This window comes from Pithys albifrons, chromosome 7 (assembly GCF_047495875.1).
Source record: "Pithys albifrons albifrons isolate INPA30051 chromosome 7, PitAlb_v1, whole genome shotgun sequence".
Lineage (NCBI taxonomy): Eukaryota > Metazoa > Chordata > Aves > Passeriformes > Thamnophilidae > Pithys > Pithys albifrons.
Window position 1 is genome coordinate 60,174,661 of NC_092464.1, and position 27,354 is coordinate 60,202,014.

Sequence of the window (27,354 nt, forward strand, 5' to 3'; positions counted from 1 at the left end):
CCCGAATGCCCCCGAAATACTCCCAAATTTTCAGAAATTAGCCGAAACTCGCCGCCATTGCTCAACTTTCCAGCAGTGCCGTCCAGTCCCGCCCTCCGTCTCTGCCGCCTCTGATTGGGCGCTGCTTCTGCCCGTCACCGCCTGCAGCCAGTCAGCGCTCAGGAATGCAGCGGGCGGTGATGGGATACTGAGTCCGCGCCATTTTGAGCCTGTCCCGTACTACATTTCCCGTCATGCACCGCGGCCCGTTCTGGCCAATCACAGACGGGACTACAACTCCCGCCCCCCCCGCGCCCAATCGGGTCGGTCCCACCCCCATTGCAGCCCCCCAAGTGCCCCCCGGACCCCAAACTGCCCCAGAAGGGCCCCAGGACCCCCAAGTGCTCCCGCAATACCCACCAGGACTCCCAAATCACCTCTCTGGACCCCCACGTGACCCCCAAGTTCATCCAGAACTTACAAGTGACCCCTAAAATCCTGTTTGGACCCCCAGATTCCGTTGCCGGACACTCGAGTGACCCCCCAGGTGTCCTCTCGTAAACCCAAGTGCCCCATAAATGCCCCCACAGACCCCTGTGGGATTCCCATTGTGTCCCAAGTGCCCCCCAGACGGCAATTCCACCCCAATCCCTCCAAAGCCCCCCAGCCCCCCCTTTCCCGTGGGGCTTTTTCCCAGGATTTGGCTCTCCAAGGGGGCACTTGAGAGGCCAGGGGGGATCTGGGGCCACTTTGGGGGCTGGTGAGCTGGGGAAGGGATCTGGGGTGGGGTTAAGAGATTTGAGGTGCGATTATAGGAATTTTGGGTGGAATTCAGTGGTTTTAGTGCAGAATTAAATGGGTTTAAGGTGACATTAGGAGAGATTGGGTGGAATGAAAGGAACTTGAGATGGAATTCAATATTCCTTGTGTGAAATTAAGGGGATTAGAGTGGAATCTTAATGATTTTGGATGGAATACCAGGGATTCTAAGAGGGATTAAGGAATTTTGGGGTGCAACTAAGACATTTGGGGTAGAATTAGGGATACTTTGGGAAGAAATAAGAAAATTTTAGATAGAATAAATGGGATTTTAATTGGAAATATGAAGATTTGGGGAATTTTAGGTGGAATTAATAGAATTTTCAGTAAAATAAATGCAATTATGAAGATTTTAAATGAAATTAAATGAATTGTGAGAAATATTATTAGGGATTTTCAGTAAAACTAAGGGGATTAGGTTTAAAATTGGTGATTTGGGTAGAAATGAGAAGAATTTTATGCAGAATTAAGAAAATTTTGAATCAAATTCAGGGGATTTGAAGAAAAATCAGCAGGATTTTGATGGGTTTATAGGGATTGGAGGTGGAATTAAGGCAACTTTGAGGAGAATCAGTGTAGTATAAGGTGAAAATCAGGGAATGTTTTGGTGGAATTAAAAGAAATTTGGGATAGAATTAAGGGAACTTTGAGTGGAATCTTTAGGGGTTTGGAGTAAAACTGGGGTGATTTGGGATGAAATTCTGGGCATTTCAAGAGACGTTCAGGGACTCTTGAGTGTAATTCAGGGTTTTCAGGAGGAATTAGAAGGCTTGATGGCACCTTAAGAGATGATGGGATGGAGCAGGTGACATTTTTAGGGGTGTAAAGTCAATAAATCCCCTCTTCCCAATGAATTCCCAATGCTGGTCTGCGTCCTGATGGATGTTCCTCCCTCTGCACTCACCCAAGTGCCCACAGGGAACCAGGAGGGTGTGGAGACCCACGAGCCAGGTGTGCTCCCAGTGTGGGTCACTGGGAATGTGGCTCACCAGGTTGTTCCCAATGTTCCAGGTTCATGAGGATTTCCAGAACAAAATACAAGACACTAAAACACAGCTGAGGTAGCAAAGCAAATTTATTGGTGAGCAAAGCCGATGGATCCTGTTCCTTGGCACACACACAGCACATCCCCAGCCCTGCAATCTCCCCAGGCCAATGGATCCTGTTCCTTGGCACACACACAGCACATCCCCAGCCCTGCAATCTCCCCAGGCCAATGGATCCTGTTCCTTGGCACACAAACAGCACATTCCCAGCCCTGGAATCTCCCCAGAACAATGGATCCTGTTCCTTGGCACACACACAGCACATCCCCAGCCCTGCAATCTCCCCAGGCCAATGGATCCTGTTCCTTGGCACACACAGCACATCCCCAGCCCTGCAATCTCCCCAGAACAATGGATCCTGTTCCTTGGCACACACACAGCACATCCCCAGCCCTGCAATCTCCCCAGCCCGCGGGGCAGGAGCAGCAGGTGCAGCGGCACTGGCGCCAGGGCAGGCAGGCACTGCCCCTTCAGGCCATGCCCTGCACCAAACCAGGCCCAGCTGGGCCTCCTCACCCCCAGCCCAGCCCACCCCTCCTGTCCCCTCTCTCTGCAGGGCAGCTTTGCCAGCTGCAGCACCAGCCCCTGCGTGCCCATCGCACCAGCCCAGGCTGCAGCAGCTCAAGGGGTGACTCTGGGACAACAACGGCTCTGCCCTTTATTGTCCCTGGGGCACAGCCCAAGCTCTCAGCACTTCCAGCTCACACTGATGGCTCTTTCTCCAGGCCTGAGCTCTCCACAGGCAAACTCTGCAGAGTTTTCTCACACCAAATCAACAAGCACAACCACAGACCAAACATGACAGGCCCAGACACGTCTCTGGTCCCTGACACAAAACCTCCTCAGAATTTATCCTTCCTCTGCTTCTGGGGATTGGGAGGATAAGGCTTAGCCACAGTCTGTTCTTTTTCCATGCATTGCAGTTTGTCACATGATTATGGAGCACAAACACAGGCTGGGTGGAGAACGGATTGAGAGCAGCCCTGAGGAGAAGGACTTGGGGTGTTGATGGATGAGAAGTTCAGGCAGCCCTGCTTGTCTGGGCAGGGAAGCCACTGGCAAGAGCCCAGTGGTCCCTGAGCATCCCAGCACGGGCAGTGGCTCCTCTGGGCCAGCAAGGGGCTGGGAGAGGGGTCTGGGGCAGTGTCAGAGCCCAGAGGGACCCCCAGCAGAGATCAGATGGTGTAACTCCAGTGTGCTGGTTGGACCTGCTGGCAGCTGCCTGTCTCTCACTGAGAACTTGCTGGGCTCTCCCTCATCCAATCTCCTTTCAGAACGGGATTTAGGGAACAGATCTGAAGCCTCCCTGCAGGGTCCCCTTTACTCCTGCAGCCCCTGATGCTGCAGGTGTGACAATGATGGGCTGAGCAGCATTTTTGGGCTCCCATGGAACCACAGGAGCATCCATCTAAAACAGGCAGTGCACAAAGGCATTTCTGGAACAGATATGCCTTTTTGTTATTAAAAACTTTATGCTGTATAAATTTAGTTTTTCATTTTTTACTCATGGCTACTGGTTGCCACCTGAATTTTATCAGTAAAATTGCAATTGCCTCTTTTGATCAGAGCCACCCACAGTGTATTTGTGACAGTGAACTCAGTGTTTCTGTCTCAGCTGTAGTGATCAGCAGACATTGGAATGCCCACAAGCCCCTGAGCACTAAGTCAAGGAGAGTTAGGGCCATACAAGCCTCATTGCCAGCACTCAAACACAGCCCTGTTGCTGGTGCTCTTGAAATAGAATAAAATTCCAGAGGCCACCCCAGAAATTGCCTCTGTATTGTCAAATAAAATTAAAATATCCACCCTCCCCTCTTAGATGGACCTCTGGCCAACAGTTCCTGCCCACTCCTGTGCTGGTTGCTCCTGAATGACCTTGCTGGCAGGTCCTAAACTGGTCTTTTCAAGGGTTCCTTGTTTACAAACTAAACCCTGAGATCTTTTCCTTCACCAGAGATGTGTGAGAAAGGGCAGTGCTGGTGGCAGTCAGGGCAGGGCTGAACACTGGGGTGACTTGGCAGCTTCCACTGCACCGTCTGTGCCACCTGGATTCCTTTGGGAAATATTTCTGCCTCCAAATGGAACACAACAGTGGCCTTTTGGACATGCTGCCCCCAAGGGGGTAACTCTGAATATTTGGAATAAAACAATGACCCCTTCCAAGAGCCAAGGAAAGCTTGTAGCTGTTTCCTAAAAGCATCATGTGTGGTGCCCCCAGTTGTGTCTCTGGGCAGGGTCTGGAGGGGCTGCTTTGTGCAGGGCAGCCCTGGGGGCCCATTGCCACGGGCAAGGCTGCACTCTGGGGGTCAGGGCTTTGGTTCTTTGGTGTCCAGGGGCCAGGGGAGGATGGGGAGGGTGGGCTGTGCCATCCCAGAGGAGCTGCTGCCATGTGAAGGGCTCAGGGATGGAGAGGAGGGGCTGTGCCATCCCAGAGGAGCTGCTGCCATGGGCAGCTCTGCAGGGATGGAGAGGAGGGGCTGTGCCATCCCAGAGGAGCTGCTGCCATGGGCAGCTCTGCAGGGATGGAGAGGAGGGGCTGTGCCATCCCAGAGGAGCTGCTGCCATGGGCAGCTCTGCAGGGATGGAGAGGAGGGGCTGTGCCATCCCAGAGGAGCTGCTGCCATGGGCAGCTCTGCAGGGCCCAGCAGGGCAGCTCAGTGTGGGGGTGATGCTGAGGGGCCCCCAAGGGAACCAGCACTGGAGGTGTCTGAGCAGGGGCAGCATAGGGGTTGGGGAGGGCCCTGGTCCTGCTGTCAGGAGCAGCAGTGGGGTGTTCCCTTAGGATTTTATGGATCTGTAGATTTTATAGAACTATGGAGTTCCTTACATTTAAAGTAGGAACTGGCAGCTTCTCAGCCCTGAGCTACATTCCTGCATTTTCTGTCTTAAGGCTCAGAGAGCAACTAGAACATATTCTAGTCCAAATCAGGTACCATTTTAGTCCTGGTGACAGAATGCCCAGAAACCAGGCTGGCTGTGCCACTGCCTGGGCACTGTGGTTACCTCCCTCTCCTGCGAAGTTACTGCCAAAGTCAGGAAAGGGGGGGGCAAAGAAGGTTTTGTTGCCATGGTTACAAGCACCATTGTTTTCTAAGGGTTTTACTGTCAGTTTAGTTTGAAACAGCCCAGAAGGGAAGTGAAAAGACTCCAAAAGGATGGATGGCTAATCTAATTCTAATAATATTCTCAAAACACCAGACAATACAGTGATTGTTAATTACTGTATTTCAGGTGTCTTTCATTGCTTTCCAGACTTTGACTGTTAGTTTGATTATTTGTGAACCTCCTTACACTGAACTGAGTTTTCCTTTTACAGCTGATTCATGAAGAAGATAATGCAGCAATAGAATTGAAAGCTTGTATTGTTTTGTGATATTGATTATTTGCAGTGTTCACATTTTGTATATAATTTTTCCCAATAGTTTTGCAGCATTTTGTGAACACCATTGGGAATATTCCTGTCTCCTCTCCGATTCCTGCAACTTGTGAAAAAGACTGCCCTGAATTCAGTTTGAGAGTCAACACAAAATTTCATGTGATTGTAAGATTGAATTCATCTACCTTGAATTTGTCTCTAAATGATTTAGTCATCTACTCAAACAGTGTGTGAGCTCACAGAAGCCTCACAGAGGAAGAGACCTGTGTTAAAAAGCACCAAGTGGTTTGTTTGCCACACTGCAACTGAAGGATTAGTTTTGTGGACTCTCCCATGGGCACTGCCTCACATCCTGTTTGCAATCTTGGAGATAAATTGGTACCATCATGGTTTCCAAAGGTTTGTTTAGCTTGTACCCAGCTGAAATGAATGCCCTGACTGGCTTTAATGTAATACCCAGTTACTGTGGTGTCTATCCCAGACACCAACATGTGAAAATGCCAAAGTCAGTGGCCAATTGGATACTGACTGGTGTGCCACGATAACACACACATGAGCATTTTGGTATGGATGGGGATGCTTTTCTAGCATGGAGGCAAGAGGGCCCTGCACAGCCACTGCAGGAGACAGAGAGAGGGTTGAGCACAGTCAGAGGGCAGAGTGTGGCAGGAGGGTTTGCCCTCCATGAGGCCTGGAATCTGTTCAGAGAATGCAAGCTGTGTGTGGGAAGCAATTCCGAGGACCAAGATGTTGTTTGGTGTTGCATCAAGCTGGGTACTGGGGGCAGGGTGTGCATCTCTCTGTGTGCTTTCCATCCTCTGTACACCTCAAACCTTGTAAGTAAAGAACTCCTCTCCACCCTACCCAGGGAATGTGCCTTGGAAAGTTTTTCCAGAAATTCCAGGCAACAGGGGAAGGCAGATTGGCCTCATCCTTGTTGGCCACAAGGGGTGAGGTGACAACCTGAACAGGAAGGGAGCAGGCAAGATTGGGAAATGGTGGGGATGGGAATTGACAAGGGAGAGGGAAGAGGAAAGGGAAAGGGATCCCAAGACACAGTGGAATGTCATGGAATGAAAAGGATATTGTGAATACAGAGGAACCTCATGGAACTGAAGGAACCTTGAGATGTGGAACCTCATGAAATCACGGGGCCAGTGTGACACTCTGGAGCCTCATGGAATCAAAGGGACCTTGGGACACTGTGGAACCACATGGATACTGATGGTCAGACAGAGGAGCTGCCTGAAATCCTGAGACATTTGACACATGTTGAAAAGTCTGAGCATGACCTGATCAGCTGGAACAATGGAACACTTGTCATAAAATGTCCCTGTTCTCCCATGGGATCACACTGAGATGTTTTCAGGATGTGCATTAACAGCAAGGGCAGAACTGTTGCCCTCCCACCCTCTTGGCACTGTCAGCATTCTGTCCTTTGGGCTGCACATTTCATCTCCCTCACCTTTCACCTCTTCCCACCTGTCCTGTCTGAACTGCCCATGGCTGAAGTCCCCTTCCCAGCAGCCTGTCTGCACAGCAGCACTTGCCAGTGCTCTCTGCATTTCCCTTCCCCTCACTCTTGGGTTGCTCACACACCTCTCAAAGACCAACTTTGGGCTTTGAGCTTCAGGGAGTTAAAAGTTTGCCTGTCCCTCAGTAATTCGTCTAATTCTGTCTTCTGCCAGCTTTTTATTTGTGTTTGTTTCATTTCTTTTCTCTCTAATACATTTCATGCATGGTTATACTTTGGGAAGTTGAAGCCCAATGGTGGCATCTTGGACCTGGCACAGAGTTGAGGAGTGTGTTTGTTTACAATGATGAAACTTAGGAGGTTTAGATTGCTGCAAAAAGAGAGGAAAAATCCCTCTTGCCTGTGTTCAGTCAGTTCCCAGAGCAAAGCAGGTCCCAGTTGACTGATGAGACACAGGATGGGGCTGGGGAGGTGTGGAGCAAGGTTGTCCCCACTGTCAGACCTCAAGGGATTGCTCTCCAATTAGTCCAAACCTTTTCAGGAGGGAACCTTGGTCAACACCAATCAGAGAATGCTGCAATCACCTCTTCTCTAAAAAGAAAAGTAATTATCCATATCATTTAAAATAGAAATGCACGTTTATTAGAAGCTCTTTGAAATCTTTCTTCAAAACTGTATTAGGGAAATTACTTAATTAACTCTCCTTGATTAGAGGGCAAACTCAGAAAGAGCCATGATCTGTTAGGTCTTGCTTTATCTTAACAAGCCCCATGGTGCATTTGGTACTGAGAGGAGATTGCACAAACCTTTCCACCAGTCAAAGTCAGAAGAAAATCACAACGTATCTCAAAGCACTAATGGGTCCCACTAAGGGCCATTCCCAATACAGGCTCTTCACTGACTGGTAGGAGGAGATAATTGGAAGCCTTGATTGAACAAACCTCTCATAGACTCAGTTTCAAAAGGAAAGGGAAAGTATCTTAATAAATGTTGAGTTCCTTGAAGCATTAACAAGCCTCACTGTGGGCTGTTACTGACAAAGCCTCTCAAGGGACTAATTAAAGCAGATCATTGCAGGCCGTGATTTCACAAACCTCTCACAGACTGGGTGTTAAAAGAAATGCTTCAATAATCTTTGAGTACCTTGAAGCATTAACAAGCCCCACTGAGTGTTGATACTGACTAAGAATCTCAAGGGTCTCGTTAGAGCTGATAATTGGAGGCCTTAATTGAACAAACCTCTCAGAGACTCCAAACCAAAAGGAAAACTCAAAGTACTTTGAAAAACCTGCAGTCTCTTGGAGTTTTAAGGAGCCCCCAAGGGCCACTCCTGAAGAATCCTCCCCAGGGACTCGTCCCAGCAGACCCTTGGAGGCCACGACTGCAGGGAGGCAAAGGCTCTGGGCAGCAGCTCAGGTGCTGAGCAAAGCCTGGCTTGGCTGGAGGCAGCAGAAAGGCCCAGCCCTGACCCCCAGTCCGCGGAAGGCACATCCTGTCCCTCACACCTTGCTCAGGGCTCTGCTGGGGGCACTGGCATGGGGGGTGATGCTGAGGGCAGGACAAGGGGTGACAGTGCCCAGCCTTCCTGGGGCTGTGCCAGGAGACCACGAGGCCCCAGAGCCTCAGCACAGCAGGTCTGCTCACAGCCCTTGGTGGCACAGACGATGCTGTGCCTGAGGGGACAAAGACTTGGGATCTCTTACACTTCTGACCCAGTCACTTGATGTCCCTCTGTGAAGGAACAAACCACCTCTCAGAGATGGGTGACAAACCAGTGCTGGGAATGGTCTTTGAGAGGGGCTGGTCTGTGATGGGTGTCCTGGAGCACCTTGAGCAGAGTGTCCAGAAAACAAGGCCAGTCTGGGCCAGACACAATGGGGGGCTTTTCCCACTTGTCCCCTCCTAAACTCACCTCAGTCTCTAACATACACAACTCCTGGCATCCCCCTGCCACTCCAGAGATCCAGAGGGTTCTGCACTCCTGTGCCCTTTTGCCATCAGTGTGCACTGGGCACCAGTGTCTACTAAAGCTTTACACCTCTGTGGATCTGCTGTGCCAGGCCATCGAATCCACACAGTGCAGAGTGCCTGGTCATCCCTTTCCTCCTCCTGGCCAAAGGCAGGGACCCTCTATTCCTGTTCTTGGCCAGAGTATTCACTGTCTGACCTTTGTGATACCAGACCAGAAGTCCCATTACCAGGATCAAGAGTTGATTTTAGTCCTTTTATGCCTGGGAGATTTCTGATTGCCTTCTTGTGTCCCTGCAGCAACTCCATGGACATCCTTCTTGGCTGACCCCTTCTCCACAGCTCTCTTCCCTCTCAGTTCACCTCCATGGGCTCCCAGCTCAAAGGTGGGTTCACCATCCCATTTCCTCATGGCTCCCTCTGGCCATGGAGAAAGAACCAGAGATCACCACGTGGCCTGTCCTTGGGACTCCCTTTTCCTCTGGCTGGGGCAGGAGAGGACTGATCTCCTGGGCTGCCCTGAGAGCTGAGCTGCTGGGCCGTGGGGGTGAGGAAGTGCCCAGAGTTTCTACTACATTTCAGAGCCAGGAGGATGCCATCTTCTGGTGTATCCCTTTGTGGGGAATACAATGCCATCAGGCTGTTGGAACGTGATCCAGGAGTGCTTTGAACCTCCTCATGGCCACCGTGCAAGGAACATCCTCTGAGTCTTCAGGGGTGTTTTCACTTTTTAGGTCACTATAGATGATTTCCAGCGCAGGTAATTCCCTCAAGTACTGGATACCTTTGTTTGCAGAGCTTCACTTTCCTTGGGAGTTCACAACATCTTCCTGAAATGGATCTCTTTCCCTCACGCTTGAGAAGAGTCATCTCCAGAGACTGTAAATTTCTCCTTCTTTTCCGATTCCTCTTTCAATTTCCTAATCTCTAGCAAAGGAATCTCAGCTTTTGGGCTTCATGACCTTGCAACTGCTCACTATCAGCCCCACTATCCCAGCATGGAAGCAGCCAGGTGGAAATCCACTCACCTGGCTGGCAGCTGAACTCTTTTCACAAGTTTGAAAGTTTTGGTGAGTTCAGGGACCAGGTAACTTTGGTTTCCTGTTTTCATTTGTGTCGCTCCTTTCAATTTCTTTGTTGAAAGATTGGCTTCTTGATCTGCCCCCTCCCCTCCTGATTCTCTTTCTCTTGTCCTGCCCTCAGCATCCTCCCTCATGCGAATACCCCCAGCAGAGCCCTGAGCAAGGTGTGAGGGACAGGATGTGCCTTCCCCGGACTGGGGGTCAGGGCTGGGCCTTTCTGCTGCCTCCAGCCAAGCCAGGCTTTGCTCAGCACCTGAGCTGCTGCCCAGAGCCTTTGCCTCCCTGCAGTTGTTGCCTCCAAGGATCTGCTGGGACAAGTCCCTGGAGAGGCTTTGTCAGGAATGGCCCTTTGGTGGGGCTTGTTAATGCTCCAAGGGACTGCAGGTTTTTCCAGATGCTTTGGGTTTTCCTTCCCACACCGAGTGCCTGAGAGGTTTGTTCAATCATGGCCTCCAATGATCTCTTGAGGGTCACAGGACTGGGAGGGAGCAGGGCCAGGACAGCTGAGCCCAACTGGCCCAAGGGATGTTCCCTTTGATGCAGGGCTGTGCTCAGGGTGTTAATGGGGGTTGGTCAGGAAGGGCTGATCTGTGTCTGGGCTGGGCTGGGCATTGGGCACTGAGTGGTGAGCAGTGGAGCAATGGTGTTGTGCACCTCATGTGGGGTTTATTTACTTACTGCTATTGTTGTCATGGGTAGCAGTAGTGTGTTCACTGAGGGTTACACGGAACACTCACTGGATCTGTTTCCCTCTTTCCTGCTGTAGCCCCTGCAGTTACAGGGCTCTGTTTGCTGCTTCACAGAAGGATTTAGAGTACAATCTCTGGGTGACATGACCCTGGACAGGTCTGTGCTCACAGACCTCCATTTATTGCTGATCCCTGGCACACACTGGGCCTGCAGGTCCCCTGTGTTCTCCTGGCAGCTCCCAACTTGGTTCACTTAAATATTCACCTGCAGCCAGCTCTGTCACCTTCTCTATAGCCACTGAGAGGTTAAAAATGATGACTTGCCATCTCCAAGCTCACTGGCCATGAACAAGTAGTACTTGAAGCAGATCTGAGTCTGTTGAAGACCTCACTGGAACCCTGATCTCATCACAATGATCCCCTGAAGAACAAGGAAACAAGGAGCCTCTATAGAGTCTATCCCTTGGCATGTTCTTGAGAGTGACTTTGCAAAAAGCCCTAAGACTGCATGTCTTGAGCTAAGGAGAAGCCCTTTCCTGATGGAGCTGCTGTTGTGGAGCCCAGCTGTGTCCCAGCAGTGCCCATGGCCTGTCCCTGCCTGTGAGCCCAGGATGGACATGCAGCAGGTCTGTGTCCCAGCTGGCAGAGGACCAAGGCCTTAGTCCAGCCCAGGGGCTCTGCAGGAGAGTGTACAAGTGGAAAGAGAGCAGGTCAGCAAAGGCCCAGTGCTGGTGCTCCCTGGCAGTGCTGCTGTGCTGGGACTCTTTGCCCTTCTCTGCACACATGGAACTGAGGAGTAGGTGCCTGAAAGGAAAAATCCAATGATCTCCAATGATCTCCTCAGACACACAAGGCTAATGCAAGAGAGTTTATTTTATTTAAATATAGAGATAGCACAATTACTCAATTAAAGATTAAAAGAGTTGCATTAATAAACGAGACTGTGATTTAGATGACAAGATGAATAAAACAATTTAATTGAGCACAACATTATGGCAAAAAGGCCCCACTGACCACAAAGAAAAAACTGGGAAAGCAAACTGAGCCTGGCATGAGTTTTATTCTGAACACCGTACCGAAGAAAACTGGCAGGTTCTTGCTACTGAAATGCATCCAGCCATCATTTTTCTCAAGACGTCCTTGAGCTCCTTGTTCCTCAGGCTGTAGATGAGGGGGTTGAGTACTGGAGGAACCACTGCATAAAGAACTGACAGTGCCAGATCGAGGGATGGGGATGAGATGGAGGGAGGCTTCAGGTAGGCAAACATGACAGTGCTGACAAACAGGGAGACCACAGCCAGGTGAGGGAGGCACGTGGAAAAGGCTTTGTGCCGTCCCTGCTCAGAGGGGATCCTCAGCACAGCCCTGAAGATCTGCACATAGGAGAAAACTATGAAAATGAAACAACCAAGTCCTAAAAAGACACTAACCACAATAAAGCCAACTTCCCTGAGGTAGGAATGTGAGCAGGAGAGCTTGAGGATCTGTGGGATTTCACAGAAAAACTGGCCCAGGGCATTGCCCTGGCACAGGGGCAGGGAAAATGTATTGGCTGTGTGCAGCAGAGAGTAGAGAAAGCCACTGGCCCAGGCAGCTGCTGCCATGTGGGCACAAGCTCTGCTGCCCAGGAGGGTCCCGTAGTGCAGGGGTTTGCAGATGGCAACGTAGCGGTCGTAGCACATGATGGTGAGGAGATAAAATTCTGCTGAAATGAAAAAGGAAAAGAAGAAGACCTGTGCAGCACATCCCGTGTAGGAGATGGTTGTGGTGTCCCAGAGGGAGTTGTGCATGGCTTTGGGGACAGTGGTGCAGATGGAGCCCAGGTCTGTGAGGGACAGGTTGAGCAGGAAGAAGTGCATGGGGGTGTGCAGGTGGTGGTCGCAGGCTACGGCGCTGATGATGAGGCCGTTGCCCAGGAGGGCAGCCAGGGAGATGCCCAGGAAGAGCCACAAGTGCAGGAGCTGCAGCTGCCGCGTGTCTGCCAATGGCAGGAGGAGGAACTGGCTGATGGGGCTGCTGTTGGACATGTGTTGTTTCTTAGCACAGGGTCTGTTCAAAAAAGGAAAATACAGGGAGTATTAAGGGCAGAGCTCTCTGAAAAAACAGTGTGTTTTTAGCTAAAATAAGTGTGTGAAATATTACCAAATGCGCTGCCAATGAGTCAGTGCTCCTCTACTGCATTGGAATATGCAAATTTTTTATTACAGCTCTGGCATTCAAAAGGAACATCAGATTTAACCCACATTTAATGCAAAAGTTCCATCTCTGCACACATCTGGTGAAGGTTCTTTCCCACTGGAGAAATCCTCATTTTCATGGCCCAGCACACAGTGCCCAGCAGAGCTGCAGGGAAGAGCCCCCAGAGCTGCCTGAATGCCCCCTGTCCCAGGGATCCCTTAGTGGCACTTTCCCCCCACTCCCTGCCCAGGGCCCTGCTGCCTGGAGCTGTCCCTGCCAGCAGCTGCTTCCCTGTGCTCAGGGCTGGGCCCTGGCAGTGCTCTCAGAGCCCATCCCAGCCCTGGGTGCTCAGCTCTGCCCTGCAGAGCCCTCCCAGCACAGGCCACTGCCCAGGGGCACCTCTGCCTCTACAGGCTCTGATGGCAATGCTGAACAACCCTGAGGAGGCTGGAAAAGCAACACTGATGCTCCCTGTGAGCCACTCTGTGGTCGTGTCTGATGGACCCTGGTTTCTTCACCTCTAGAAGCAAAAGCTTACAGGTTTCAGAGTCTCCTACTGGGCTCAGAGATGAATTTCTGTCTCAGTTAATACCCTGACAATCCAGAAGACGGTACTGAAAGAAAAGGAGTATTCCCCATCCTTAAGGTATCCCTCCTCATGCTCTATTTCATGAAAATATCCTTGGGAAGTTTTCTGTATTGATCTGGAGTTGTAAGGAGCATTCATGTCTGTAGCTCACTTTTGACAGAAGGACCTTCCTCTTCTCCACTAGGGGCTGCTCCTTCCCCACAGCCCTTCTGCCCCAGCCCTGTGAGCAGCTCCCCAGGCTGGCTGAGAGCTGACCCTGGCAGGCAGCAGAGTCCCTGCCCCAGCACAGCACCCTGGGCTGCAGGACCCTGCTCTGCACCACAGCCCTGGGCACACCTGGCTGCACCCCCAGGCTCCACAGCTATTCCAAAGTGTCCCCCAACAGCCCCCTCCTCACACATCCCATCAGCTGGGGCTGTGCCAGCTTTAGGAGATGCCTCCAGGAGCTGCCCCTGCATTGCCCTGCACCCACAGACTCACCGTGTCCAGCACTGCAAAGATTTCTCCTCCAAGAGCTCTGAGTCATCCTCCCAATGCTGAGCCCCTTTAAGCTCTGTCTGTGCCCTGCTGGTGTCCCTGAGCTGCCCTGGCAGTGCCCTGAGCCCTGCTGGGCTGTGCACAGGAGCTGCTCCTGGGCAGAGCTGTCTCTCTGCAGCTCTGCCCGCTTGCCAGGAGCTCCCTGTGTGCCAGGAGCCCGGCCCAGCTCAGCAGCACAGCAACAGCCCAGGGCATTTAATGGCCCTCTGGGGGGTTTCTGTTGTTTACATCAGACTCAGTCCTTCAGAGTAACTTCAAACAACTTCTCAAGAAGTCTAAGTGAGAGTGAAACTCTGAAGTTTCTTGTAGTGCTAATAGGTCCAATTAAGAGACAAGACTGAGAAAGTGTCCCCAGATTCCAGGCAGAGCAGAAAACTGCAGACAGTGGTGACAATTATGAAGAAACAAAGAAAGGTGTCTCTCATGCTTAGGAAATCTCTATATGTTTCCTTATTCCAAAGGGCCAAGCCCTGACACCCAGCCCCTGGAGAGGCATATCCAGTCCCTTACTCATTCTCTCGTCTTATCCTGGGGCACTGGGATGTGGGATGTGCAATGCCAAGGGCAGGACAATGGGCTGGCACCTCCCAGGCTGCTGAGCAGGGACAAGGAGGCAATGAGGCCCCAGGGCTGCAAGGCTCACTTGTCTCCTCATGCCATCAGGGGCACACACAGCAGCCATGGCCAAAGGCCTGCACAAGTTGGCTCTCTTGGGGCCTTTCAGCTTCTGCACATCCCTGTCTCCTCTCCAGCCCAGGCTGTCCTACGGTGTCCATGCCCTGCCCCTTTCCCTGCAGGCTGTCGGCATCCCCCGGCTGCCCCACCTCGCTGGCCCCTTCCTGCACTGACATCTCTCCCTCCTCCCTGGCTCTGCCTTGGCACACAAAGCCTTGGGCTGATCCAGACCCCTTCTTGGTGATGCTTTGTATCAGAGCACTTGTCTTGGAGGGAAACTCCTTTCTGCATATGTCCAGTATAGACCTTCCCAGATGCCATTGGTGACATTATTTCTTTCTCATTCTATATCTGACTACAAAAAGAAAAGCTCCACCATCTCTGACACCACCACTGGGACACTGTGGAACCTCATGGAATGAACGGCCCAGTGTGACACTGCAGAGTCTTATTGATACAATGGATTCATTGTCACTCTGGAACTTTCCTGCACTGATGTCTCTCCCTCCTCCCTGGCTCTTCTTGACAGACAAAGCCATGGGCTAATTCAGACTTCTTGGTGTTGTGTTGCACCAAAGCACTGCTCTTGGAGGGAAATTCCTTTCTCCTCATGTCCAATCTGGTCCTCTACAGCTGCCCTTGGTGACATTATTTCTTTCTCATGCTGTTTCTCACTACAAAGAGAAGCTCCACCATCTCTAGGGGAGAGCACTTCAAGCACTCTCAGCGTTCTCCTGTGCTCTACTCAGTCTCCACACCACTGAGCCCAGGGCTTTCAGACCTTATATATTGGTCATGTGCTTGAGACCTCCAAATGCCTTCATGGGCCCTCTCTGGTCCCTCTCCAAGGTGTTTAGCCATGAAAATGCAGTGCCCCTTGTCCAGGAAAGACAGACTGACACACTTTGCCAAAGGTTGTATTGGCAGAACAAGGCACAGTAACTGCAACTCAGCAAGGGGAGATTTACATTGGATGTCAGGAAGAAATATTTTCTGATTTAGGGAGCAGGAACCTGGAGCAGGTTGCCCACTAAGTGGAAACCTCATCCCTGGAGGTGTCCAAGGTGAGGAACTTTGTACAGCCTGAACTGGTGGAAGGATTCCCTCGTTAATGGGCGGGAAGTTGGACTGGAGGCTCCTTTAGGTCTCTTTCAACCCAAACTGTTTCATCATTCTTTCATTCCTGTATCTCCAATTCCTTCTCCACAGGGCTGCAAACACCTACGGACACCTTGTCAGCATTTTTATGTGACCTAATCCCCAAAACTTTATAAATGTGAAAGAACTGCCATTTTAGGGACATGAATTTTCAGGTTTTTAGAAGAATCATTCAAAACTAAAAGGTTACATGGGAACTAATAGAGATTTAAAACATCCCAGCATAAAAGGCTCTCCAAGTGGTCAATGGCAGAGCTTCCCAGAATGACCCTGATCTGAGGTTGGCCATTTGTGTCTCAGAGTCTGAGAGTCATGATGGGAAACCAGAAAGTGCATTTGGGGACTATGCAAGACTTGCCATGGGACATTTAGGAAAAAACCCACTGGATTGGAATGGTTGTGGGGAACACTGTTGTCCATGGTGCAACAAGCATAAGGAAACAGAGACAAAAAGATGATGGAAGAGCTAATTATGTGTAAGCAAGTGATTGCTAAGTGTCTTTCTCTGGCCTTGCCCTGCAACTGATCCCACAGCCTGTCCTGTTTTCTCAATCTCTCCATTGTCAAGAACTTTCTGGGTCAAGGGATCTCTGTGCTCTGGCTATGGATGGAGAACCAAGTGCCAATCACTGGAGTGGGAGCCACAAATCATCAGGTCTTGTGTTCCTTGGGGCCCAGACACTAGTGAGACTGGTGTGTGTGTACAGAACACTGGTGGGTGTGTGGGTGGGTGTAACCACCAGTGACATCAAACCAGAGCAACCAGCGAGTGGCAGAGGCCTGGGAGCCGCTGTCTGAGATCATCTCCTGGAGGGATCCACATTGTCCGGGTGTCTCTGGAGCTCTGCATCTTCTGACATGGCAGAGCACACAAACAGCCCATTCTTGTGTCCTTTTCTCCACTGAGATTTCCTTGACCCTCCATGATTTATTTGTCTATCAGGGTCCCAGGAAATCCGTGACCCTCGTGCCTCACCAGTCTGTCAGTGTCCCATTCTGGGGACCCTTCACCCAACAGTCCTGTGGGATTTGAGGGGTATTCGACTGCCCTTTCCAGGGGGCTGAGGCAACAGCACAAGGGAGACCCCTCAGTGTGTCTTCCCACTTTATTCCAGTGTGTTCCTGCTGCAGGAGCTGCAGCGCCTAGGAAGGACTCACAGAGACATTTCCCAGAATAACACTCTTTATGAATGTAAAATTGTGACAGGTTAAGGTTCAAAGGTTGTCAGTGACAGAATATGAGTGTAAATATGTATTTAGAGCAATACCCAGACCAGCTCTAATCCCAATTAAAGTATTCAGTGTATGCAGAGCACAGTTCCTACCCAAGAGGCCCCTGTGGGGCAGAGACAGGTCCAGCCCTGCAGTTATGATTAACTCTTCCCTTTCTTTTCTTCCATTCTCGAGTTACTTTTATACTATTTCTTTATGTTTAGGTGGAGCATGAGTGATTTTAGACACTAATACCTTTGTTTATGGTTTGCATGAAATTGTCTCACTTTGCTGTTAAGGACAGAGGCAAAAAAATGCCCAGTGGTTGGTGGTTGTACCTTGGAGGGGCATAACTCGGGGTTGGAGGTGTGTGTTAATATTACAATTAGGCTTTAATGAACCAAGTTCACCTGAGGACAGAGATCTCCCCACAGCTGTTGGCTCAGCAGCAGGACATCTCCTCCTCTGCCCCTGGGCTGGCAGGGGCTGTGCAGTTTATCAGCTGCAAAGTCCCCTCGAGTTCCCCTCCCTGCAGGGATTCCCACAGAGCCCCCTGAGGAGTCTCCAGTCCCCCCACCCTCCATTCCATCCCCTGGGCAGGTGTTGACTCTTGTGTGAGGAATCCTCATGGAGCTGCCCCCACGTCCCATCCAGGGAGCAGCAGCTGCATTTTACCCTGGAATTTCTGTATCACTACAACTTCTTTTGGGATGTGAATAGAACTGGAATCCCCTAATTTCACCCTCAGTAATCTTCCCTCAGGAACCAAAGGGACCATAGGAGTCTGCAAAACTTCATGGAATGCACTATGACACTCCAGGGCATCATGGAACCAAAGGAATCATTGGAAATATGGCACCTCATGGAATCATCAGGCAATTGTGACATTGTGGAATGTCATGGAACCAAAAGGCCTTAGGGACACTGTGGAGCCCCATGGAATCACAGATGCCTTTGTGACACTGCAGAACCTCATGGACTCAAGGGATCATTGTGAAACTACAGGGCCTTATGGAGCCAAAGGAACCCTTGGACACTGCAGTGACCCATGGAATCAAACAGCCTTTGTGACACTTCAGGGCCTTATGGAGCCAAAGGGACCATTGTGACACTCTGGAATATAAATGGTCTATTGTGACACTGTGGAATCTCATGGAATCTAAAGGGCCATTGTGACACTCCAAGCCCTCATGGATTCAAAGGAATCCTGAGACACTTTGAATCCAGAAGTAATCATAAAAGAATTGTGAAACTATGGAGCCTCATGGAATCAATACAATTCATCATTATATTAATTATGTACTATTATATTTATTATTGGCTTGGACCAACTCAAGTCTGTTTGCGGGGTTAAAGGGAAAAGTCCAATTTCCCAAAACTGAGGTAGTGCCCTGTTCCATACCCAGCCCCTTGGAACTTCCTTGGGCAGCCCTGGAGCAGCTGTCAGGGAAAAACAGTCTGGGAGTACTGCCCCATAGCACTGCCCCATAGCTGTGCCCCATAGTACTGCCCCATAGCTGTGCCCCATAGTACTGCCCCATATCACTGCCCCATAGCTCTGCCCTATAGCACTGCCAAATAACACTGCCCCACAGCACTGCCCCATAGCACTGCCCTATAGCACTGCCCCATAGCCCTGCCCCATAGCACTGCCCCATAGCACTGCCCTATAGCACTGCCCCATAGCTCTGCCCTATAGCACTGCCCCACAGCACTGCCCCAAAGCACTGCACCATAGTCCTGCCCCATAGCACTGCCCTATAGCACTGCCCCATAGCCCTGCCCCATAGCCCTGCCCCATAGCACTGCCCTATAGCCCTGCCCTATAGCTCTGCCTTATAGCACTGGCCCATAGCACTGACCCAGAGCACTGCCCTATAGCACTGCCCCACAGCACTGCCAAATAACACTGCCCCACAGCACTGCCCCACAGCACTGCCCCATAGCCCTGCCCCACAGCACTGCCAAGTAACACTGCCCCACAGCACTGCCCCACAGCACTGCCCCATAGCAGTGTCCCATAGCCCTGCCCCATAGCACTGCCCCGTAGCACTGCCCAGAGCACTGCCCCAAAGCACTGCCCCACACCACACCCTCTGGAACTCCTAATCCAGCCCCACACTGGCTATGGCACACCAGGAGCACTGCCCCTCACCCTCCCCAGAGCCCCACAGTGGCCACTGGGCCAGAAGTCCCCCCTAGGGGATGTGGGTTGGGGTGGCCACAGGGAGTAGAACAAATAAAATGAACACCCTGTGGCCATTGCATGGTCAGACCCTCCCACCTGGACAGGTGGAAGCTGGACTTGCATGGGACTGTGGGTGGTAGCTCTAATTCTGTCTTTTTCTCTCTCTCTTTCTTTACATCACCTTCTCTTAAATCTCCCTTCTTCATTCTTAGGGTAACATAAAACCGTATGGGTTGGATTTTGCTGACTTGTATGGCTCAGCATGGGCTCAGTCAGTGCTCTGTGGGATGCTCTGTTCTGGTTGAATGCTGCCCTTTAAACTTTTGCCAAGCTCCCTCATTTTCTAAAATTTGCCAGTAAAAGTGTGTTATTTGACCTCCTGAGAAAAGGTGTAGATTTTCTCCCATGTGGTCCCTCTCAAGATATTAAAAGAGCTAAAGGACCTTTTAAAATAACTGATGGGAGAATATTTTTGGTGCCTTGTATATTTTTTAAACTAAAACCCCTTGGATGAGCTCATAGCTCAAACCTGGTGTCCTACAGTCACCATCTCTGGAAGTGTTCAAAAAACATGGAACTGTGACACTTGGGGACACGGTTCAGTGGGGAAGATGTCAGTGTCAGGTTAATGATTGGACTCCATCATCTTAGAGGTCTTTCCAATCTTAACAATTCTATGATTCTAAATGATTAAGATCTTTCATCTTGTCACTTGTCTGTTCTTTTGTCTGCTCATTTGTCATAATAAATAATTCATTTTACATAAGTATATCTGATTTGCCATTGTTAAAACTGTGGGAAACGTGATTCAATCACACCTCTATAATTTACACTGCAGAGTAAATCTGAGGCTAAGATTGGATCCAGTCACACCAGTCTCCTCTCTGAGAAGGAGTTTAGAAAGCAAGAGGTCCTTTCTGCCCCTCACAGCTCAATGAGGCAGCTTCTCCAGTAAACTCTGTCTAAGTCTTCTATTTCCACCATCACCCCGTGAGGTTCCACACAGTCCCAAGGTTCCTTTTATCCTGTGAGCTTCCAGAGTGTCCCAGGATTCCTTTGGTTCTCTGAGGCCCTGAAGGGTCGTGATGATCCCTTCATTTCATGAGGTTCTACAGACTGACAATGATCTCTTTGGATCAGTAAGACTGTGCAGTGTCACACAGGGCCATTCATTCCATGAGTTTCCACAGTGTCACACTGGTCCCTTGTGCTCCACAAGGCCCTGCACTGTGACAAAGGTCCCTTAAATTCATGAGATTCCACAGTGACCTCGTGATTCCATGAGGTCCTGCAGTGTCACAGTGGTGGTGTCAGAGATAGTGGAGCCTTTACTTTTGTGGTCAGAAATAGAATGAGAAAGAAATAATGTCACCAAGGGCAGCTGGGGGAGGTCCAGACTGGACTTGTGCAGAAAGGAATTTCCCTCCAAGACAACTGCTCCGATACAAAACCTCACCAAGAAAGAGCCTGGGTCAGCCCAAGGCTTTGTGTGCCAAGGCAGAGCCAGGGAGGAGGGAGAGATGTCACTGCAGGAAGGGGCCAGCGAGGTGGGGCAGCCGGGGAATGCCGACAGCCTGCAGGGAAAGGGGCAGGGCATGGACACCGTAGGACAGCCTGGGCTGGAGAAGAGACAGGGATGTGCAGAAGCTGAAAGGCCCCAAGAGAGCCAACTTGTGCGGGCCTTTGGCCATGGCTGCTGTGTGTGCCCCTGATGGCATGAGGAGACAAGTGAGCCTTGCAGCCCTGGGGCCTCATTGCCTCCTTGTCCCTGCTCAGCAGCCTGGGAGGTGCTACCCCATGCTCCTGCCCTTGGCATTGCACATCCAACATGTCAGTGCCCCAGGAAGAGCCCTGGGGAATGAGGGAGGGACAGGATCCCTCTTCCCAGGGTATGGGGCTCAGGGCTTGGACCTTTGAATTCTGAAACACAGCCAGTTTAACTCAGCATCAGAGACATCTTTGACTTGCTTGTCCCTACTTGCCATCACTGTCTGCAGTTTTATGATCTGACTGGAATCTGGGGACACTTTCTCAGTCGGGTCCCTCAGTGGGACCCATTAGCACCACAAGAAACTTCAGTGTTTCAATCTCACTGATACTTCTTGAGAAGTTGTTTGAACTTACTCTGAGGGACTGAGTCTGATGTAAACAACACAAACTCCCCAGAGGGCCATTAAATGCCCTGGGCTGTTGCTGTGCTGCTGAGCTGGGCCGGGCTCCTGGCACACAGGGAGCTCCTGGCAAGCGGGCAGCGCTGCAGAGAGACAGCTCTGCCCAGGAGCAGCTCCTGTGCACAGCCCAGCAGGGCTCAGGGCACTGCCAGGGCAGCTCAGGGACACCAGCAGGGCACAGACAGAGCTTAAAGGGGCTCAGCATTGGGAGGATGACTCAGAGCTCATGGAGGAGAAATCTTTGCAGTGCTGGACACGGTGAGTCTGTGGGTGCAGGGCAATGCAGAGGCAGCTCCTGGAGGCATCTCCTAAAGCTGGCCCAGCCCCAGCTGATGGGATGAGTGAGGAGGGGGCTGTTGGGGGGCACTTTGGAATAGCTGTGGAGCCGGGGGCTGCAGCCAGGGGTGCCCAGGGCTGTGGGGCAGAGCAGGGTCCTGCAGCCCAGGGTGCTGTGCTGGGGCAGGGACTCTGCTGCCTGCCAGGGTCAGCTCTCAGCCAGCCTGGGGAGCTGCTCACAAGGCTGGGGAGAAGGGCTGTGGGGAAGGAGCAACCCTGAGCAGGGCAGGGTCCTGTTGCTGAGAGGGAGCTGTGTGGGTCAGGGATGCTCACAGCTCCAGGTCTGTTTGGGGATGGGTATGGATGATGCTTCCCAAGAAGATGGTAAGTCAGGGATTATGGTAATGATAGGAAAATTTCTTGAGTATGTTTTCAATTTTCTTACTTGGAGAAGGGTGAGATGGTTCAGCAATGAAAGAAGAACAATAGGAGTTGCAATCACAGAATCAGACAATCTTCTGACTTGGAAGAGATACACAAGTAACCTCAACACAATGTTTGAACATGAACTGAGACTGCTGATGTGTAACTTTGAGTCAGTCAGTTTTCTGGGAGCCCTCTGAAGTGCCTCAGCTATGGACAGCACAATGATCACCTTTTCTGGGCCCATCAGGAATGGTCTGACCAGCCCTTTCCCACCTGCAGACAGAACATGCCCCAGGCAGTGCCCTGCAGACAGGCAGGTTCCTGTAGGGCCAGGGTGAGTGCACAGAGGTTGGGATGGGACTGGGAGTGCTGACAGGGAAAAGGCACCTCTCAGGAGGAAATGTCCAGGCCGCAGGGACATGATGAAAGCATGAAGGGGAGCTAAAAAGAGAAATGCTGTGGGAAGGAGGGCACTGTTGGTGTCTGGCAGGTGGCACAGCTGGGTCAGGGTAACACTGTCCTCAGGGCCTGCTGTCTCTGCCCTGGCTTCTCACACAGAGCACCACAATAATTTTCCCTTGTCTCTCCACTACTCTTGTTCTTGTTGCCTTGTTCTCTCAGTGAGACTCTGGGATTTGCAGCTCCTGAGTCTGGCACTGCCCTTGTGAATCCAGCCACGCAGGTGTGTCCTTAGGAATGGAATGTCCAAGCTTTCCTCTAACTAGTGAGCTGTGAGCCAACCAGTCTGCGTGACAGGGGAATGAGGTGACTATCCTTTAATGACATACCATCCTCAGGGCACTCAGGTATCTCCTTGTAATGTCCTAATGTTCTGCAGCACACTGGTGTTACCTGAATGCCCCATGGCGATATACAAAGATGTTACAACTGAGGAAATGCTGCTGGGTTTGTCAAATGAACTTCGTATGTCTTTGGCAGAATTGAGTCTTCCTCATTGACCTTAAGAAAGGCTGAGACATTTAGGGATCCCTCTTCTCTCAGAAGAGTCTGGTTGCTTGTCAGTGTAACGTGTGAGGGTGATTGACCTCTGATCCTTGAAGGTCAAACACAGAGCAGTTGGGAACAAGCCTGTCCAGCCACTCACCTTCTCCTAAGCCACAGGAATCCCTTTGCCTCCCACACCTCTCAGGGTCTCACTCCAAGTGCAGTAGAAATGCTGTGGATTTCTGACCTCAGAGAACAAGGCATGGAAAATGGGTAGGAAAAATTTCCCTAAATCCACTTTGTGCCACCCACCTGCTTTAGACCTGGGAGTGGAGATGGTAACGAACCTTTCTGCATTAGGAGTGATTCCATGTGACAAATTCTGAATATCCAGCCTAGTCCCTCTGCCATGTGACCGCAAACCCACAGCAGAGGTGCAGGGATGGCTCCTCCAGGGCCCACACACACAGGCCTGGCTGCTCATGGCACTCCCGGAAAGCACAAAGTAAGCTCAAGTTAGGGAGTTGCTGAAGGATTTTCCAAGAGAGGTAACAAGGGTGGATGAGTCAAAGTGAGACAGTCTGTGGGAAATGGCATCAGTTTAGCTCAAAGCAGCCTGTCCTCACTTGTCTCTGTCTTTTTCTCCATGAACAGGTCCTCGCACCCAGAGGCAGCAGATGACCAACAGCAGCTCCATCAGCCAGTTCCTCCTCCTGCCATTGGCAGACACGCGGCAGCTGCAGCTCCTGCACTTGTGGCTCTTCCTGGGCATCTCCCTGGCTGCCCTCCTGGGCAACGGCCTCATCATCAGCGCCGTAGCCTGCGACCACCACCTGCACACCCCCATGCACTTCTTCCTGCTCAACCTGTCCCTCACAGACCTGGGCTCCATCCTCACCACTGTCCCCAAAGCCATGCACAACTCCCTCTGGGACACCACAACCATCTCCTATGCAGGATGTGCTGCACAGGTCTTTCTGTTTGCATTTTTCATTTCAGCAGAGCTTTATGTCCTCACCATCATGTGCTACGACCGCTACGTTGCCATCTGCAAACCCCTGCACTACGGGACCCTCCTGGGCAGCAGAGCTTGTGCCCACATGGCAGCAGCTGCCTGGGCCAGTGGCTTTCTCAATGCTCTGCTGCTCACAGTCAATACATTTTCCCTGCCCCTGTGCCAGGGCAATGCCCTGGGCCAGTTCTTCTGTGAAATCCCTCAGATCCTCAAGCTCTCCTGCTCACACTCCTACGTCAGGGAATTTGGGCTTATTGTGGTTAGTGCCTGTTCAGGTTTTGGTTGTTTCATTTTCATAGTTTTCTCCTATGTGCAGATCTTCAGGGCTGTGCTGAGGATCCCCTCTGAGCAGGGACGGCACAAAGCCTTTTCCATGTGCCTCCCTCACCTGGCCGTGGTCTCACTCTTTATCAGCACTGCTGTGTTTGCCTACCTGAAACCTCCCTCCATCTCCTCCCCATCCCTGGATCTGGTGGTGGCAGTTCTGTACTCAGTGGTTCCTCCAACACTGAACCCCCTTATCTACAGCCTGAGGAACAAGGAACTCAAGGGTGCTGTACAGAATTTGATTACTGGATGGTCTCGAGAAGCTTCAAACTTCCAGTTCTCTTCTGCATAGCCTTTAGAATGGAACTCCTGACAGGCCCATCCTTCCTTCTCAGATTTTGGCGGAGGTCATTTGGTTCATCTTGTCACAATATTGTGCACACTGAAATTTGATAATAAATCTCCTTCTAATCTTTTTTCTCCCTACTGATTTTGACCCAGAGACTGTCTAAATAATTAAACAAAAGAAATGACTCTGTTGTAACTATTTTGATTCTTATTCACAGAGGTTCTTAAAGGTCACTGCAGGACAGTGCATGTCAGTAGAGGGGAGGGGGAAAAGCGTCCCAGCACAGCAGCACTGCCAGTGAGCAGCAGTGCTTGGTCTTTTCAGTGCTGCTGTTTCTACTTCCACACTATTGCTATTGCTGTAAGGCCTGAGTACTCTGACAAGTTGGTCACATCCTGCTGCGTGTCCATCCTGGGATCACAGGCAGGGACAGGCGATGGGGACAGCTGGGACACAGCTGGGCTGCACAACAGCAGCTCCATCAGGAAAGGGCATCTCCTGAGGGCAGGGCAGGAAGGCTTTGGGCTTTTTGCAAATCAGTCTCGGGAACATGCTCAAGGAATAGACTCTAAAGACTTTCCTTGTTTGGCTTGTTCTCCAGGGGCTCAGTGGGATGAGATCAGGGTCCCACTGTGGCCTTCGAAGGCTTCAGGTCTGGTTCAGGTTTTGTCTGTTGGTGGCCAGAGACCATGAAGATGGTGAATGGTTTCTGATTAACATTTCTGGGGCTCTACAGCTTGTGACAGGGCTGATGGCAGGTGAATGTTTTATTAAGAGACTTGGGAACTGCCATGAAAACACAGGGGATGTGCCAGCAGGTGCCAGGCAGTCAGCAGTGAATAGAGCCCAGTGAGCCCAGGCATGTTCAACGTGTAGTCACCCAGAGATAATATTCTAGATCTGAGTGTGAACTGAAAACAACAGCTCTGCAAACTCATGGGACACAGCAGGTATAGGGAAAGGAGTCTTCTAAGTGATTCATTTTATTCTTCTTGGACACTCATAGGACAGATCCAGCACAGCCCCCAAACCCATCTCCCAGCACTGGAACAAGGCAGGGCCCCTCTGAGCACCCTCCATGGCCACACAAGAGCTTGTGTGGCAGGGGGTCAGTGGCTCTGCCTCCCAGCCTGACCAGCACAGCCCAACAGAGTCCCCCCATGGCCCCTGCCAGAGGAGACCCAGGGCCAATTCTTTCCTGCTGTCGTGGGGAGTGGGACTGGCCCTGGGGCTGTAGGAGCTGCCTTGGCTGATGATATCCTGAGCTTTCCAGACACAGTCCCTGTCTCTGCTCTCCATTGCCTCCATTTCTTTCTGCAGGGCCAGACATGGCTGTGCTCCTCTTCTGGGATGGAGTAGGGACAGGGAGATGGGGGGACCAGGAAGGGGCAGGACTGGGCCATGCCAGGGAGAGGGAAACCCCAGGGTTGAGCTGAAGTGTGTGAGTGTGCAGGGTGGGGGCTCTGAAGGGCTGAGGTGCCTCCAGCCCCGGGCAGTGGCAGCAGGAGCCCAGGGAGACACTGCACCTGCTGCCAGGAACTGTCTGTGTGTGTGCAAGGGAAGGACTCGTGTCTCTGAGCAGCCCTGGGGGTGTGAGCAGGGCATGAGCTCAGCTCTGGTGTGGTCACCTGTCAGAGCCCTGACATTTCTGGATGTGACTGCAGGAACAACCTCCCTGTCCCAGGGACATTAATCTCACCATCCTTGAGCATGCCCATTGCAAATGTCCATGTCTCCTCCATCCCTCTCCTCTGCCTTTATGTCCCTTTCTTCCCACACCAGGAAACAGCCTGGGGGAATCTCCCCTGTGCAGTCAGAGAGGCTCTGTGAGCAGGAGTGACAGTGTTCTCCAGAAGGTGCATTTGTCCCCTTTGACATGGCCCAGAGCTCAGGACTGTGAAAACATTCCCAGGCACACACAGCTTGGAGAGATCTTGGAAGGCAAATTGGGAGAGGAAGAACAGAAGAGGCAAAATTAGGGATATGAAACCATCCCAAAGAAGTTCAGTAGCTCCTCTGAGCAATGTTTCTGCATTCAAAACACTGGTAGGAAATGTACTCTGATAAATAGCTGCACAAATATTTTCAGATAAACAGTGAGTGAATCAGATTAATAGAACAAGTGTGTGGTCTTGTCAGTAAAAAGAAAATTACGAACAAAATCTTGAAATTAAAAATAAACAGCACATCATAATGACAGGCAAGGAAGTCTTCAACAATCACCAGGATTTCTTGTCTGCAGAAGTTTCAACTATCTCCTAAAACCCACACTCCTGGCTTCAGGCCATGACTTCCCAGAGCAGTCACAGAGTTGGCCACTGCCCCAGAGATGTCCCAGGGCAGCTCAAGGACCCAAGTATGAAAAGTCCCCCAGAGTGTCTGTGAGTCCTTCTGGAACAGGAGCTGCTGGGCAGGAAGGACCAGCTGGGGAGGGGCAGGGAATCCCCCCCTGCAGCACTGCTGGCCAGGCTGAGGAGGGTCCTCTCCAGCACAGCAGAACATCCTGTCCCCTTGGGGGCTGGGCTGTCAGGTGTGTTCCCAGAACTGACTGGCCAAGCTGGGCAGGCAGATGCTCAGGGGTCATGCAGGGTGTCACGAAGCTGAGCCCATCCAGCTGAAGGATTTGAGGAGGTCAGAAGGAACTGGGACAAAAGGGATGGGATATTTGGGGGAGGGAAGTGGGGCTTGGCCAACAGAGAGGAAAGATTTTGGTGAGGTAAAACCAAGTTCAGGTAATGCTGAGGGTGTTGAAACACTGACTGTGCAAACACTCCTGATGGACCTTTACCTATAATTTGTGTACCATTGCAACTTCTGTGAGGATAACTTGATACTCCTCATTTCACCCCCAGCAATCTTCTCTCAGGAACCAAAGGGACCCTGGGACTGCAGAAACTCATGGAATAAAGGGGCCTTTGAGACCATTTAGGTCCTT

The 27,354-nt window shown here is 51.2% G+C and overlaps 2 protein-coding genes and 1 pseudogene across 2 annotated transcripts in view; 1 reads left to right on the top strand and 2 right to left on the bottom strand.

Moving 5' to 3' along the window:
- LOC139673810 (zinc finger protein 850-like) overlaps nt 1–27,354 on the bottom strand; it is a 1,066,517-nt gene that overhangs the window by 485,340 nt on the left and 553,823 nt on the right. The gene's annotated exons all lie outside the window — the stretch shown is intronic.
- On the bottom strand, nt 11,424–12,460 carry LOC139674291 (olfactory receptor 14C36-like; annotated as a pseudogene).
- Nucleotides 23,415–24,422, top strand: LOC139674292 (olfactory receptor 14A16-like). The gene has a single exon (XM_071560480.1). It carries the CDS (start codon nt 23,466–23,468, stop codon nt 24,420–24,422), a length of 957 nt encoding a protein of 318 aa, XP_071416581.1. The 5' UTR covers nt 23,415–23,465.